This window comes from Cryptomeria japonica, chromosome 1 (assembly GCF_030272615.1).
Source record: "Cryptomeria japonica chromosome 1, Sugi_1.0, whole genome shotgun sequence".
In the NCBI taxonomy this organism is placed as follows: domain Eukaryota; kingdom Viridiplantae; phylum Streptophyta; class Pinopsida; order Cupressales; family Cupressaceae; genus Cryptomeria; species Cryptomeria japonica.
Genome location: NC_081405.1, coordinates 276,190,313 through 276,205,096, shown reverse-complemented (window position 1 = coordinate 276,205,096; position 14,784 = coordinate 276,190,313). Strand labels below are relative to the sequence as shown.

Here is a 14,784-nt window from a genome sequence, read left to right as displayed (position 1 = left end):
TTATGTAAATTTAAAAGGACAACAATATTGATTGTGAAAATATCGTTTTCAATAATGTGTCGGTTTAAATATATAAAGTAATTCACAACTAAATTTCAAACATTTTTTTACAGATTCTCATGAATATTTCATTCATATTCTAAGTAGAAAGAATATCTCTATTTAGGTAGAAAGGATATCTCTAACACAAAAATAAAACTATAACACATGGCATAATGAGGTAATGGTGGTAACTCTAATGGTTATAATTTATTAACACTGAAGATTTGGTAAACACATCTCAAAACAATAAATCAAAATAAAAATCAAATCCTACAATAAATCACATTGGACCCTCGATTTAAACAAAAATAATTATTATTGAGTGGAATTGATTTATGTCGAGTCTTTGAATTCTCGTGTTATTGTCTTAAGAACAATATGCATTTGATATCATTAATATTAATTACAATTTAGATATATTTCTTCATGTCAATATGTGTTCGACGAGATCATTAGTATAGTTTATGCATAAACAAGGTAACAATTACTTTAAGAAAACTCAAAATCAAACTACCCTGATATCAATCTCACAAACTAAAAAAATGTACATTCTCTGTAATTTAAAAAAAAACATCACATACCATCATATAATAACCTAGCTTCAAGCAAAATTCTAAAATAAACTACAAATCTTCTCCAAAATCATAAACCAATTTAATTCTATGATCAATAGAAAACCAAATTGAACCCTATTTGTTGTTGAATTAGGCCTCCTATTCTAGACCAAATCTTACCCTAATCCTAATCTCAATATATGTACGATGAGATCATTACGACTTATTATCTTAAGAACAATATGTATTGAAAATATTAATATTAATTAGAATTCAGATTATTATCTTATTCTCAATATGTGTACGATGAGATCATTAATGTAGCTAATGCATAAAAAATATAACAAATAATGTAAGAGAATTCAACATCAAACTATCCTATTATCAATCTCACAAACTAAAATTAAGTACTTTCTAGATCATTCCACAAAAAAATATTACAAAAAAATAAATATCCAAGCTCTTAAGCTTACTCTTAGATTCTCTAGAGATTTCACATGAGAAATTGCCACAAATGTCAACCTTGTTCTTTCTCTAGGTCCTATATCAATTGTTGCCTTTGGAAGAGTTAATCCTTGAGATTTATGTATGGTTAATGCCCATGCCAATTTCAATAGTAGTTGAAGCATTCTGCCTTTCTGAATAGGTGTTACTGGAATTGTACTCGGATGATAATCTTCAAAAGGTAATCCAGAACCAAATGGAATCCAAAATATAACACTGTACAAAACTACGACACAATAACTATACAACTATATAATTTAAAATTAAATTATGTCATGTCTTCCCATTCACCTATAAAATTACTACAATATATAATTTGAAATGATATATTTTAATCATCTAGCTCAAAATCAAATCAAACCCTGCCACTAAACCAAATGAAAAAATATCATTGATGCCATATTCAACCCTAACTTGAAACAAATTTAAATACTAAACTACAAATCAAATCCAAACTCGTAAGTGAATTATATACTTAATTGAACCCTAACCTTAAACCATTATAATTAAATATTAATATAAATAAAATACAAATATTAATATTTGATATTTAAATAACTTTTAAAAATAACAAATTTTAAACAAAATTGAACTTGAAATCTAAATCTAATTAAATAATAAACCAAATCAAACCCCGGCCCTAACAATAAACGAATCAAACCCAATCACAAAAGAAAATCAAAGAGTAACATTAACACCATATTGAACTCTAACTTGATGCAAAGTTAAACACTAAACTAAAATGAACCCTATCTCTAACTAAACTAAATCATACCCTAACCCACAAATAAATCATCTACTAACTCTTACAAGAAACCTAATAAAATTTATCTTGAAACAAAATTAAACTAGCCCAAAGCAAAGCCTAACCCTAAATTAAATCAATACGCATACTCTTACAATAAACCTAATTAAATTGTAACAATAAACCAAAAAACACTAACCCTAATAGTAAATCAAAATGAACCTAATCCTTGTTGAAATAGGGCTACTATTTTAATCCCAATCCTAAGTATATTATTACAAGATAATTATTTTAATTATATTTTAATCCAAATCCTAAGTATTATTATTAAATCTAAAATTGAAATTATACGACAATATATATTTTCAAATTAATTTATGTCATGTCTTCCAATTCACGCCGCGATTGCTACCAGCTTATATATATTTAATAATATATATAGGATAAGCCAAGAGGTATCCTTCTCGAGGCGCCTATTGCACTTTAATGTTGATAAACCACTAAAAAAATAGGTGCCTCTAGAAGGATACCTCTCGGCTTATTCTATATATATTATTAAATATATATAAGCTTAGTATTTATATTGAGCTATTGCATGCAAATTATAAGCTATGGAGGCTACAAGTAATGACATGGTAAGTTGGAGGATGCATAATGCAAGGTTATTCCATCAAAGATTTCACATGCCCCAAAAATAACAAATTGTCATTGTCAATCTTAATCAATAAAAAACAATTACTTTATTTTGTCAATATGGGTTAGTTAATTTTATCAAATTGCATTTGCAGTAAACAAAAAAGTACTTTACTCTGTCAATCTAATGAAATATCAAATTTATTGTAAGTGTTCAATATTCAAAAATAGAAGTCAGTTTTGCATGCAGTGGAGGAAACTGAAGATGTATCAATGGTTGGATAGTTCTAAGTGTTCAATATTAATGAAAGTCATTTTAGGGTCTCCTCACTCTGCTTTCTTTGCAATCAAATATAACAACATAACAACAGTTTTTTCATTGATGACAAATCAAAACCTCAATTGTAATGTCCAACCATCGATATCATAATGCATCGTGATTGCTGGAAGCCTCTTAGAAAGAAGGATAAAAAGACCCGTCACAAACAATAACAGCAGACCCATGATGGCTGGGAGACTCTTAGACAGAAGGATAAAAGGCCCCGTCACAAACAATAACAGCAGACCCAAGAACCAGCAGTTCACGGGCTTCTGTGACTGAAAACGTGTTCGAAACGTTTTGGACTGCTGGAAACGGACGTCCGCGACAGGAAACACGTTTTGGTCGTTAAAATGCGACATGGTGGGAAACTCACCTCCCGTTTCTGGCAACAGAGTTTCCCTCTCACTGTCCCTGTCAACGATAATATTATCGCAAGGCTCTGGATGAGAAAAGTTAAGGGGAACATGTCCAAAGTGATTAGTACTGTTTTCTTCTTGATCATTTTGCATTGAAGCCTCTTGTAGCTGCAGGGTATACTCTAAGTTACATAGCACATCCCCCATCGCAGGCCTATCAATAGCCTGCCCTTCCAAACACTTTTCTGCTGATTCTTCGAACTTCCGTAAAGATTCAGGATTGATTGTGCCAACAAGATGGGGATCAATAATCTGGTCAAGCATTCCTCTTTTTTGAGGATGCATATCGCAAGCCTCTGGGTCAGAAAAGAGAAGGGAACATGTCCAATGCGATTGGTACTAATTTCATCTGGATCATTTTGCATTGAAGTCTCTTGGAGCTGCAGGGCGTACTCTAAATTACGTAGCACATCTCCCATCGCAGGCCTATCAATACCCTGATCTGCCAAACTCTTTTCTGCTGTTTCTCCAAACTTCCTTAAAGACTCGGGATTGATGGTGCCAACAAGATGGGGATCAATAATCTGATCAAGCATTCCTCTTTTTTGCCAATGCATTGCCCACGCTGCAATGCTAATCTGCTCTCTTGGAAGACCAAGGTTAATTGCAGGTCTTGCACACAATACCTCCATTAGTACTACTCCAAATGAATACACATCGGACTTCTCAGTGAGTTGCTGCCGTAGAGAGTACTCGGGATCCAGATAACCAAAAGTTCCTTTCACTGCAGTGCTGACATGAGTCTGATCCAATGCAGGTCCAGTTTTTGCCAAACCCAAATCTGCCAGTTTAGGCACAAGATTCTCATCGAGCAATATATTTGTAGTCTTCACATCACGGTGAATAATTGCCTGTGGTGCTCCTGTGTGAAGGTAATGGAGCACTTTTGCAACCCCTATGCATATTTCAAGCCTCTGCTTCCAAGATAGATGTGGAAGAACCATCCCATACAGATGACTCCTCAGGGGCCCATTGGCCATGAACTCATAGACCAGAATCATTTCACAACGCTCCTCACAATACCCAATCAGAGATACAAGATGACGATGTCGAAGCTTGGACAAAATCTCAATTTCTGTTTGGAACTCTGTAAGGCCTTGCCCTGATTTGTAGTTGCCTCGTTTAACTGCAACTTTGGTACCATCTTCAAGTTCACCCTTGTAAACCTTACCAAAACCACCCACACCGATGAGCAAACGTTCGTCAAAATTATTCGTAGCCTTTCGTATCTTAGCAAATGTAAAGAACAGGACCAGGCTTGAAGGTGCATTGGAAACTTTTCTGGGTAGAGGCAGCCAGGCAGGGGGACCGTGCTCTGACTTAGCAAATGCAAACAACCGGCCACTTATTTGTATAGGCATTTTCAACGAAAATTTCTTTCTTTTCTTTTCATTTTTTATTTTCTTGATGGACGTTTGAGCTTTATTTGGGCATAAAACTTCCCAGGAAAGATCAGCGTCACTTTTCCTTTCACCAATAAAGCAGCAAGCTATATTTAGAAATATTTCCCTTTCGACATGGCTATGTCCATCATAACTGGTTTGAAGGATTCTATATACGTCTGGCTTTTCCCCAATGTTACAGACAGCTTTCTCCCAACATCGGATGTCTTTGGGCTCCTTCTTATCAAACAAATGTGATCCAATGATTTCTAATGCAAGAGGAAGCCCTCGGCAGGCTCTCGCAACTATTGCAGAAAGCTCTTTGTAAGGGACCTCCGGGAGTGCGCTTGAGAAAGCATGCCAACTGAATAACTCGAGAGCTTCATCCTGATCTAGTCCACTCATTTCAAAAACTGAGTCGACCTTCGCAAGATTGAGTATGTGTTGATCTCGGGAAGTAATGATGAGTCTGCTACCATGCCCAAACCAATCCCCATACACCGCATGCAGCTGCTCTCTATCATTTACATCATCCAAAATCACAAGAGCCCGAACTCCCCGCAACCGATCTTTCATCAGAGATCTTCCTTCATCAACACTTGACACTTCTCCTTGGTAATTTACCAACCTCCTTAAAATTATTCCCTGCAGATCCATTAGTGTCATGTTGTTCCGTGCACTAGCTCCTATGTTGAAGAGAAAGCAACAAGCATCAAATCTACGATATATTTCGTTGTAAATGGTCTTGGCCAAGGTCGTTTTCCCAACACCACCTATGCCGCTGATTCCCGCTCTCACCAAACGTATGTCCGTCAAATTCAGATGTAAACTGTTTGTTACTTGACGCATAGCCATTTCGAGTCCCACAAGATGCGCAGGAACATCTAGAGGAACCCTGCTCTTCAAGATATCCAACACGCCTTTCACAACTGCTTTGACGAGTCTCGCTTCATGACTGAAAATCACCACCTATCTATTAGAACGCGTGATGTAAATTTAAAGCTGTAAAAATTAATTATCAAATTATTATTATGATCATATATAGAAAGATATCAAGCATATTCAATTCCACGAATACAGCCAGCTTGTAGCATTCCGAACAGCTTAGACAAGTACCTAATAAATTTGTAAAATGAGAAACGTTTCAAAGACAATCAAAGGTTGTTATTAGGAGAATGGCATAGATTAAGTACAGCCATTAAAACTGCTGAAGACTGGATAAGGCTCATGTCACTGGGAGTAATTAGAATATCCAAATCCCTAATGCAGGTGGATGCTGCTACTGAGTAATAAAATGCTGGTGATTATTAGCTCTATGAGACCGTTTATTGTTCTTATAAGTCATACATTAAATACCCCTGCTATCCTAATCGGTAGAGAAAATTAACTGATGAGTTGCTTCAGAATAATTTACCCACAATATAAATGGCTAGGTAATTTATAGATCACATATTATTTTCACATTACTTGAAAAAAGAAATCTTACATTTTCACATGAAAAGAACAATGTGTCTATGGTGATTAGATTGGTTTGAAAAAATTAATAATTAAACAGTTTACTCACTAAACAACTGACTGGTTTAATTTGTCACAGATAGTTTCAATAAAATAGATTGCTAGCGAAAATAGTTTGGTTATAATTGATATGCACATTTATCCAAGTGAATAGGTAAAGAACACTAGATGAGGATTTAAATTAAACAAAAAGTTTGTCCCCTAAACAAATTGAGGATATCATGCCAGAGATTTTAAATGCAAAAATTTATATCGCTCAGCTTCGTAGTTTTTACGATGTGAATATATATAAAGAATTACTCTGCCAAATTTCTATAATTTAAAATAAAATATCTTCAACTTTGCTCCAGACTCAATTAATTTTTAATCTTAAAACGGTTAATTAGATTAGTTTTCAATTTATATATTTTTCTCTATATAACGCATTTAAACACCTGTAAATACAAATTTAAATCTCCTTTATAAATACAATTACATTTAATTGTTGGAAATTTAAATTTTCCCGAGCCTCAATACACCTCCCAGCACTTCAATTGGCACACCCACCTGTCAGGAGCAGCCAGAGAAGCTATTGTTGCAGTGGTTAGAAGATTGCTCCAGAGAAGTTATTGTTGCAGCGGTTAGAAGATTGTTTGCAGACTTTGGTATTTCCATCTTCGATTTGTTTCTGACATGCAGCAGTGTTTTGCCAGTAAATTAATTTTGGGTACTAAAGTTTGAATTTTGAAATTGAGGGAGAATTTGTGTGGACAGTCACAAGACAAAAAAGAAGAATGTTTTTTCAGATTGTCAATTGAAAATGAATGTTTTTTTGTGAGAACAGTTCTGGGAAAGAGTTTTCCTGCAATAAAAGTTGCGTATGTGACGGCAGTGATTGCTCCACTCAGAGAAGCTGCAGGCAAGTAGTAAGGGGATCTAAGAAGCTCCAGACCTTTGTTGGAAGCAGCTCTAGAATGCTACAAATAAATCTGTAATCAATATTGTAATCAGTAGTTTATTTTAATCTCCGAGTTTGTAGTTTTATTTTGTAAACGTTTATATCAGTTTTAATAGAAAGCAACAAAGAACATTGTTAGTCTCCAGCTGAATGTATGTTTGAGTTGTATTTGTTTTCCGCCATATAAATTACGAGTGGTTGACAACTGAATTGCAATCTTAAAATTTGTTTCAGAACTTTGTCTCTGCCCTGTTTTAGGGATTTTAGTTTCTGTTAACTTGATATCAGAGCATTGTGTGTGACCCAGATTAGACATTTTAAATCTTTTACATTAATAATAAACCAATTCCATCCCGCCATATATTTTTAGTGTTGGTCTAACAACTAAAAGAGGATCCAAACTACTTACCCGAATTCTGCTTCGAGGGACCAACCAGAGACACAAGAGATTTGATGAAGAGCTCTCTTCCAATCCTCAATTGTATTTTCATCCTGTCGATCTAAATGGCTGTAATGATTTTTGAATGCCCCGGCGAATGCACCTCCATTTCTTTGAGGGTAGCGAACATCGCAGGGCTTCACATCATAAAACAGGGGAATGATGCAGCCATTGGATCTGCACATTCGCGTCGCCTCCTTCAGACACCAAGTTGATTCCGCATAGCCTTTGGAAAATACAGGGATAAGAATATCACTTGTTTCAATGGCTGTTTGCAAGCTGGAATCGATGTCTTTGCCCTTCTCCAGTTCTTCGCTGTCAAGGAAAACCCTGAGTCCGGCTGAAGAGAGAGCTTCGTAAACATGGTCGATGATAGTATATCTGACATCTTGTCCGCGAAAGCTGAGAAACACATGAAACTTGTTGTTGACATCGAAGTAGATAGTGGAGGTAGAAGGCTGATTAATCTCCATCACTTTGTTCTGTAAAATTTCGAAAAGCTTAATGATCTCGGGTGTGCAAGGGAAGTATGTAAATAAAGTCGAACGCGGTCAAACACGGCCAGTATGGAATGCGTGTGGAATTTTGTTGTCTACTTTATAATAATAATTTATTAGAAACTTCTTGGAAAGTAATCAACTCTTTCCACTCCTTTGCGTCTCGTACTTTTCGTGGACACTTGTTCGAAAAGCATCGGATCAACGCGGTCGGATAAAAATAAAGTCGTACAATGGTCCCCATATTCCACGACCATTGGTACTCAATATTCCATTCACATTGATTCTAGCGTTAAAAAATTAAATGAATTGGGGAAAAGGCATTATTACATTTTGTATGGATGTTTTATAATTGTATACTCCTTTTTTTTTTGAGGTGGGGAATACCCCACTTAGTTGTTTCATGTTGATGATGTTCTCACGTCACATTTTCTGAAAATTTACGGCAGACAGGCATCGTCAAATGGCTTAAGATTATCTATATCCAACAAGTCTAGGGATGGAGTGTGTCCCTAGTGTACACACAATGAAGGATGGGGTTTTAGGAAGATTAAACATTTTAAAGATTAATAATTAAAGATAAGTCACTGAGTGAGAGGTTTAGGTTAAGAATTCTGAAGATTTCGAAAGGATCGCTTGATTCTTCAAGGTCGTAGGTTGATTTCTGAGGTAAGTTTCAAGATTAAATTCAAAATAATATCTATGAGGATGACGACTTCAATGAAATTTTAATGGTAACCGTAGTCTTCAAATATATGACTCAGGACCAGGATGATCCCAATGAGTCATAAGACTAGTTAGAGCACATACGTATCCCATGTCTAAATGGAGATAGATTTCTACCTCGGTTGAGTGGATGCATATTCCAAATGAACAGATGTCTAACTTGTATGGTTAGGTGATTGAGCTAACACCTATTATGTATGGATAGGATTACCTAACTATACATATGAATGAACACTTAATAACTTTAGAAAATTAAACTAAAATAAAATGAAAAATTAGTTCATATTTTGGGGTATTATGGAAAGGTTATTACGTGTGGTATCAAAATGAGGTTTTAAAGCTAGGCTTTGTACCTACCACAACTCACACAATTGGAAGATGACTTTTATAGAAGTTTGGCAACATGTGATACATATATATGATTGAAGGTTGAGTCTTGAAAACAAAGGTGTGGTACAATGGTTTACTCTCTTATTGAAGTGTATTTTTATTTTTATTTTTTTGATACATTTGTGCACATCAATTTTGAACAATTTTGGATATTCATTTATCTTATAGTTGATTTATTGTTTAAAATGAGCTCAATTTTATGATTTATTGTTGAGATTGAATCAATTTTTTTACATTTTATTGTCATCATGGATACCTTTTACACCTTATTGTTGGAATTGATGTTTTTTATACTTTATTATTGAGATTGATACATTTTATTGTTTAAATGGAAAAATAAAATTGTACTTTATTTTGGAAATGATACATTTTATATCATATTGTTGAGACGAGTATATTTTAAACCTTATTGTTGGAATGATTATTTAATTCTACTTACTGTTAACTTCATTTTTGAGATGGCTATTTGAATGTTTCAAATTGCACCATGTACCACATAATGGTTTTTTAATATCATGGCCATTAAAAGCCTTTGATACGTCACACTAGGGAATACATTTTGAGTATTCATGTTCATACTTTTCGAAGTATAATATTCTATATTGATGATGTTGAGGAACATTTATTATGAGCTAAAATGATTCTCTCTCTCAAATATCTTAAACATGTGAGTCACAAATGTTCATGATTAAGGGTGTTTGAGGAACAAAAAACATTAATAATTTTTTTGGTTAAAATATGCTAATCATTAACCTATACAACAAGAAGGAAATATCAAATGAGGTGAGACCTTAGTCGTGGTTTTTAATACAAACATTATCAATATGGGGATTTATCGTGAATAAATCTTAGAGACTTTTAATTTACTAATATTTAGTTATAAGGGGGCCTTAGTTCAAAAAATACCTCACGAAAAGAACTTCATTATAATGGAATAAAGTAATACATTCTATACTCTATCTAAAGCACATATATCAAAATCTTAGCTATAAAAAGATTGGGATATGAGCTAACATTATTCATGAACATGAAAAGTGTTAGATACTAAAACCAACCACCAAAGATGATTCAACAATAATAGCATAAGAGTAAGGGCTTGAGAGTGTATGAAGGACTATTCGACACAACAAATAGATGAAACTATAAGGGAAGCAAAAGATAATTAGGGTGACAATGAGTGAAATATCAAAATGTTATCATATTGTAGTAAATAAGAAGGATGATATCAATTCAATGAACAATAGGAACACTAAATATTATCCATGAGAAATTCATAGTTATAACTATCACCTCTATTGAATGCCTAGAAGAGGTACTTATATGAGATGAAGATAAGGTAGCTTATGACTCTAGGTGATAAAAAATGGATGAAGTAAACTATGCATGATATAATTTGGAACTAGCAACCATTGTTAATAAAAGTAGAGACACTTTTTATTTGAGAAGCTATATGAATTAAAGAATATCATCAAGGCTTAAATATATCTATGCACAACCTTACTAGAATGTTAGAGAACGGAGATGATCATAATCTATAAGCTAGTGTGACTTTGAAATTGGATACATCAAGGATAAGGAAAATAGGATGGAAAATGCCTTTAAGAGAAGACAATTGATAACCATAGAAACATTCAAAAAACAATTCCAATGAGCAAGTGCTAGAGGAACATAATTATGACCCATGATGCAAATAGGTCAAATCAATCTTAGAAGATGACCCAAATAAGCTTAAGGTGGAAGGGTGTACTCTTGATGATAATAAACTACTTAGGCACACTCATAGAATAATTATCCTAATATTGGAAAGTTGATAGAGTAGGGTTTGATAAATGCTCTTAATAAATTTTATCTATCACATCAATGTGTGAGCAAGATTTGCATAGACTTCAAAACTTGTATTTTAGATGGAAAATGATATTAGTGTAATTTACTCATAGTTGTTTTAGTGCAAAAGGACAAATGTAGAACATAATCATCTAATAGATATGTAGTACCCTCATGACATATCAATAGCATGAATATAGGGGTTATATACAACATAGACATAAAAATAGTAACCAATAAACACCCCAAGGTGACCCATTTGAAGTAATGAATACTAAGTACATCGAGATGATGCACAATATCAGGAGGGAAGGATGTCACAACCCCATCAATACTAATTTGTCATATTGCTGTAAAAATTTGATTATTAATTAACAAAAAGAATAATTAAATTAAACAAGTAAATAATAATAATAAATTAAAGATATAATAATAAATTATGAGACACATAAATACGATTTAATTCTGGAACTCCTTGTCACTTTGGATCTCTGTGTCATAATTAGCATAGGTAGATACATTATAGGAAGAAACTTTCAAATTTCCTTAAATTAAGCTACACCCTGCTACCAATTGATGGCATCTTGATTAAGAGGCAATTTATTTCCCATTAGTAAAATCACAATCATATTTCCTAAGTATAACATGTGAATCAACCACACGGGAACTCCTTGTCATTTTGGATCTTTGTGCCATAATTAGCATAGATAGATACATTATAGGAAGAAACTTCAAGGTTTCCTTAAATTAAGCTACACGTCACTACCAATTCATAATATCTTGATTAAGAGACTATTCATTTCCCATTAGTAAACTCACAATTAGATTTCCTAAGTATATCATGTGAATCAACCACAAGTGGATGAATACCATAAATGGCATCTAAAAACTAGACATGATTAAAATATTAACAAAACAACACTTGATACGTGGTTAATACAAAGTCATTATTTTGTCAAATGTGCATCATTGACCATCTCCATGCCGTCCAAAATACAAAAGTAGCCAACATTGCAAAGCTAGCTCCTGATTTGGTATGGATAAAAATTAGAAATTGTGAGATTGTAAGTGATACACATACATGGATAATGTCAAGTAATATAGCCCAATTGGATGGCAGGGGATCACAAGTGAGGATGCTAAGTTTACAAGAGTGTGCAAGTCTCACAAAAATCCCAAAGATGCTCAACAACTTGGTGAACCTTAAATGCTTGTATATGGGGTATAATAAAGCTCTCAAAACAATTCCAAACTCACTTGGTAAGTTATCACAACTCAAGAAGCTCAAACTCTGTAGCTATAGAAGTTTAACAAGCCTTCCCGATACTGTGGACAATTTGGTGCGGCTTAAAGAGTTGGGTTTAGGCAATTGTATAGATCTTAAAAGCCTTCCAGACACTTTAGGTAATCTGGCTAAAATAGAAGAGTTGAACTTGTACGAATGTAAAGGTCTAAGGATTCTTCCCAACACAATTGGTGGCTTGGCACAACTCCAGGTGTTGAACTTGCATCATTGTTCATGTTTATAGAGATTTCCTTATATGATGGGAAAGTTACCAAAGCTCAAGGTATTAAACCTTCAATGGTGTTCAGGGCTAGGAAGCTTTCATCGTATCGTTGCCAAGTTAGCCCAGCTGAAGGCATGGGGGCTTCACTAGACAGGGAACAGTATATCATGCACATTCATATTGGGGGGTTTAATATCCCAAAAATGAGGGTACAATATATTGTCTATCAGTGAAAGTAGGGGTTTAATTCAGGTTGTGAAAAAATACAATATCTGGCGAAAATAGGGGGCATTTAATTCAGGCCGTGTATTGAGAAGAGGTGACAAAAAAGGAGTTTAGGAAAATATTTTTTGAAAATAGGGAAATTCTTTAATATGCCATGAACGCACATGCTATAACTTAGGTTCACAAAGTGAAGCCCCATGGCTGAAAGAGTCAAAACACTGAAAGAGTCAAACAGGTAAAACAGGTAAAGAGATCATTTGTAAGTGAATTTAATTTGGTATAGAGGGACTCAATATATTAAGAACTTTGAAAGTAAGATATCTTCCTTTAAATTTGCTTCAAATGTTGTCTCATGGTAAAGTAATAAGGATCTTAGATTTTGCAGAAGCACTGGATTAGGAAGCTTGGTGCAAAAGGAGTTCATTATCTACCTTGGTTTCTGCGCACCACAAGTAGAGAAAACATTGATTGGCCATCTTAACAAACCCTTTCGTATATGAAAGGAGAACGCCCAAAATCTGTGCACTGGGTCACTTCGTATATGGAGGAGCAGAGAGGATGACCAAAGTGGATACATTCGCAGGGCAAGTGATAGCAGTGATATTCTTGTTCCTGTGTTTTCAAAACGTTTTGAGACGATGAATAGATGGCTGAGAGATATTGAAGCTATAGACAGCTCAAAGGGTCTTATTATTCCCTTCTTTCCTGATGGAGATTCGGTGGTCTTGTCTTTTTGCGAGAGTTGTTATGTTTGCTGAAGTTATCTATTTTTCCTTGCTAGGAACCATATAATAACTCTATAAATCACATGTACTAATTTACCTTGTTGCTAGGTAATCCATAAAGAGTATTAAAGTAGTTGAGATTAATTACATATATTAGCATGCTTTATCAATAGATAATATTAATAAGGGTGGCTAAATGATATGATTTTTCTATAAAATTAAAATGTGGCACATTATAGATTGTATGCGAGAAATGGCATAGGTAAAAGTAAAGGTAATGCCATATATATAACAACAACATCACAAGAAAAATCATGTTATATCCCTAGGGTCAATATATGTTTGAGAAATAAATAATTAGAGGAAAAGGTCATAACTATGATCATTCACCAAAATTTCTCTAACTTGGATCAACATGAAAGAGACCTTAATATCTCAACACTCTACATGATCTCAACAATATTATTAAAAATAAAAAATATAACATATATGAATAATTGAATTACAAATAAAGGAATTAAAAAACATTGTGTTCCTCTTGCACCCATTTATTTACAAAAGAAATGTGGGTCTCGCGAGAGCTAACTTATAGAAACAAACATATGTACATAAAAGTACACAAGAAAGAAAACAAGACACACACATTATTCAAATAAAAAGTACTCATGCATATATACAAATGAGATGGATAGAACATTATTATTCATTGTACTCATTCACCAAGTCAACCTAATCCCAATAATAATCATCTAATGATGTAGGACTATTAGGTGGTACAAGAGCCAACAAAAGCACAGTGAGAGTCAAGATAAGGAGAAAGAGGACATGGTGTTAGTTAATTTTTTACCAAGGAAATGTTTGAAATACTAAAAAAAGTAACATTTTACGGGGGTCACATTGGATGTTATGTTATGTTTTTTTTATTAAAACAAGATCACTTTATATTGCAAATGTGTTTCAAGTTCAGCTTTTTCGTCATACATTAGAGCATGAAGTGCCATAAAACCAAAAGTTGTAATGCATATCAAATTTTTGAATGCCAACTTTGTATTTCTTGTCTTAATAAATTTTCCATTATCTTGCTCCCTAGAGATGAGATCAACTCTCTTTTGACGTAGCACATCTAGGATAGTGGAGGGGAAGGTATCAAGAGACGATTGGGTGCTAGTATGGGTATATGTAGAAGCTATGAAATAAACCATGGAAAGAGGTTGAGTATAAATTATGTAAAAAGAAATGAAATTAGGAATAAAATGGGTCATGTGATAGATGAGGCTATGTAACAAGGTGTATTTATAGAAATATAGAATGAGTTACTAAGTAAGATGTAGCTATGGTGTAGGAAGTACTATAAGGAGAAGAAATAATACTAATCAAAGTAGAGATAAGAGAAATGGGCC

The 14,784-nt window shown here is 33.8% G+C and overlaps 2 protein-coding genes across 2 annotated transcripts; one reads left to right on the top strand and one right to left on the bottom strand.

Moving 5' to 3' along the window:
• Window positions 1–2,832: 2,832 nt before the first annotated feature.
• LOC131065383 (disease resistance protein RPV1) lies at window positions 2,833–8,052 on the bottom strand. Its single transcript, XM_057999880.2, has 2 exons — window positions 7,460–8,052; window positions 2,833–5,553 (listed from the first exon to the last, which is right to left on the bottom strand). Exons 1-2 carry the CDS (start codon window positions 7,960–7,962, stop codon window positions 3,339–3,341), a joined length of 2,718 nt encoding a protein of 905 aa, XP_057855863.2. The 5' UTR covers window positions 7,963–8,052; the 3' UTR covers window positions 2,833–3,338.
• Window positions 8,053–12,143: 4,091 nt separating this feature from the next.
• LOC131065368 (disease resistance protein TAO1-like) lies at window positions 12,144–13,417 on the top strand. Its single transcript, XM_057999862.2, has 2 exons — window positions 12,144–12,422; window positions 13,163–13,417. Exons 1-2 carry the CDS (start codon window positions 12,144–12,146, stop codon window positions 13,415–13,417), a joined length of 534 nt encoding a protein of 177 aa, XP_057855845.2.
• The last annotated feature ends 1,367 nt before the right edge of the window (window positions 13,418–14,784 follow it).

Bases quoted from the DNA above. Each gene is read 5' to 3' on its own strand.
- LOC131065383 (XM_057999880.2), bottom strand. From the start codon at position 7,962: ATGGAGATTAATCAGCCTTCTACCTCCACTATCTACTTCGATGTCAAC. The intron at 5,554-7,459 runs GTAAGTAGTTTG...GGTGATTTTCAG, and splicing joins TCCCTCGAAGCAGAATTCGG to TCATGAAGCGAGACTCGTCA.
- LOC131065368 (XM_057999862.2), top strand. From the start codon at position 12,144: ATGGGGTATAATAAAGCTCTCAAAACAATTCCAAACTCACTTGGTAAG. The intron at 12,423-13,162 runs GTGTTGAACTTG...CGTATATGAAAG, and splicing joins GTGGCTTGGCACAACTCCAG to GAGAACGCCCAAAATCTGTG.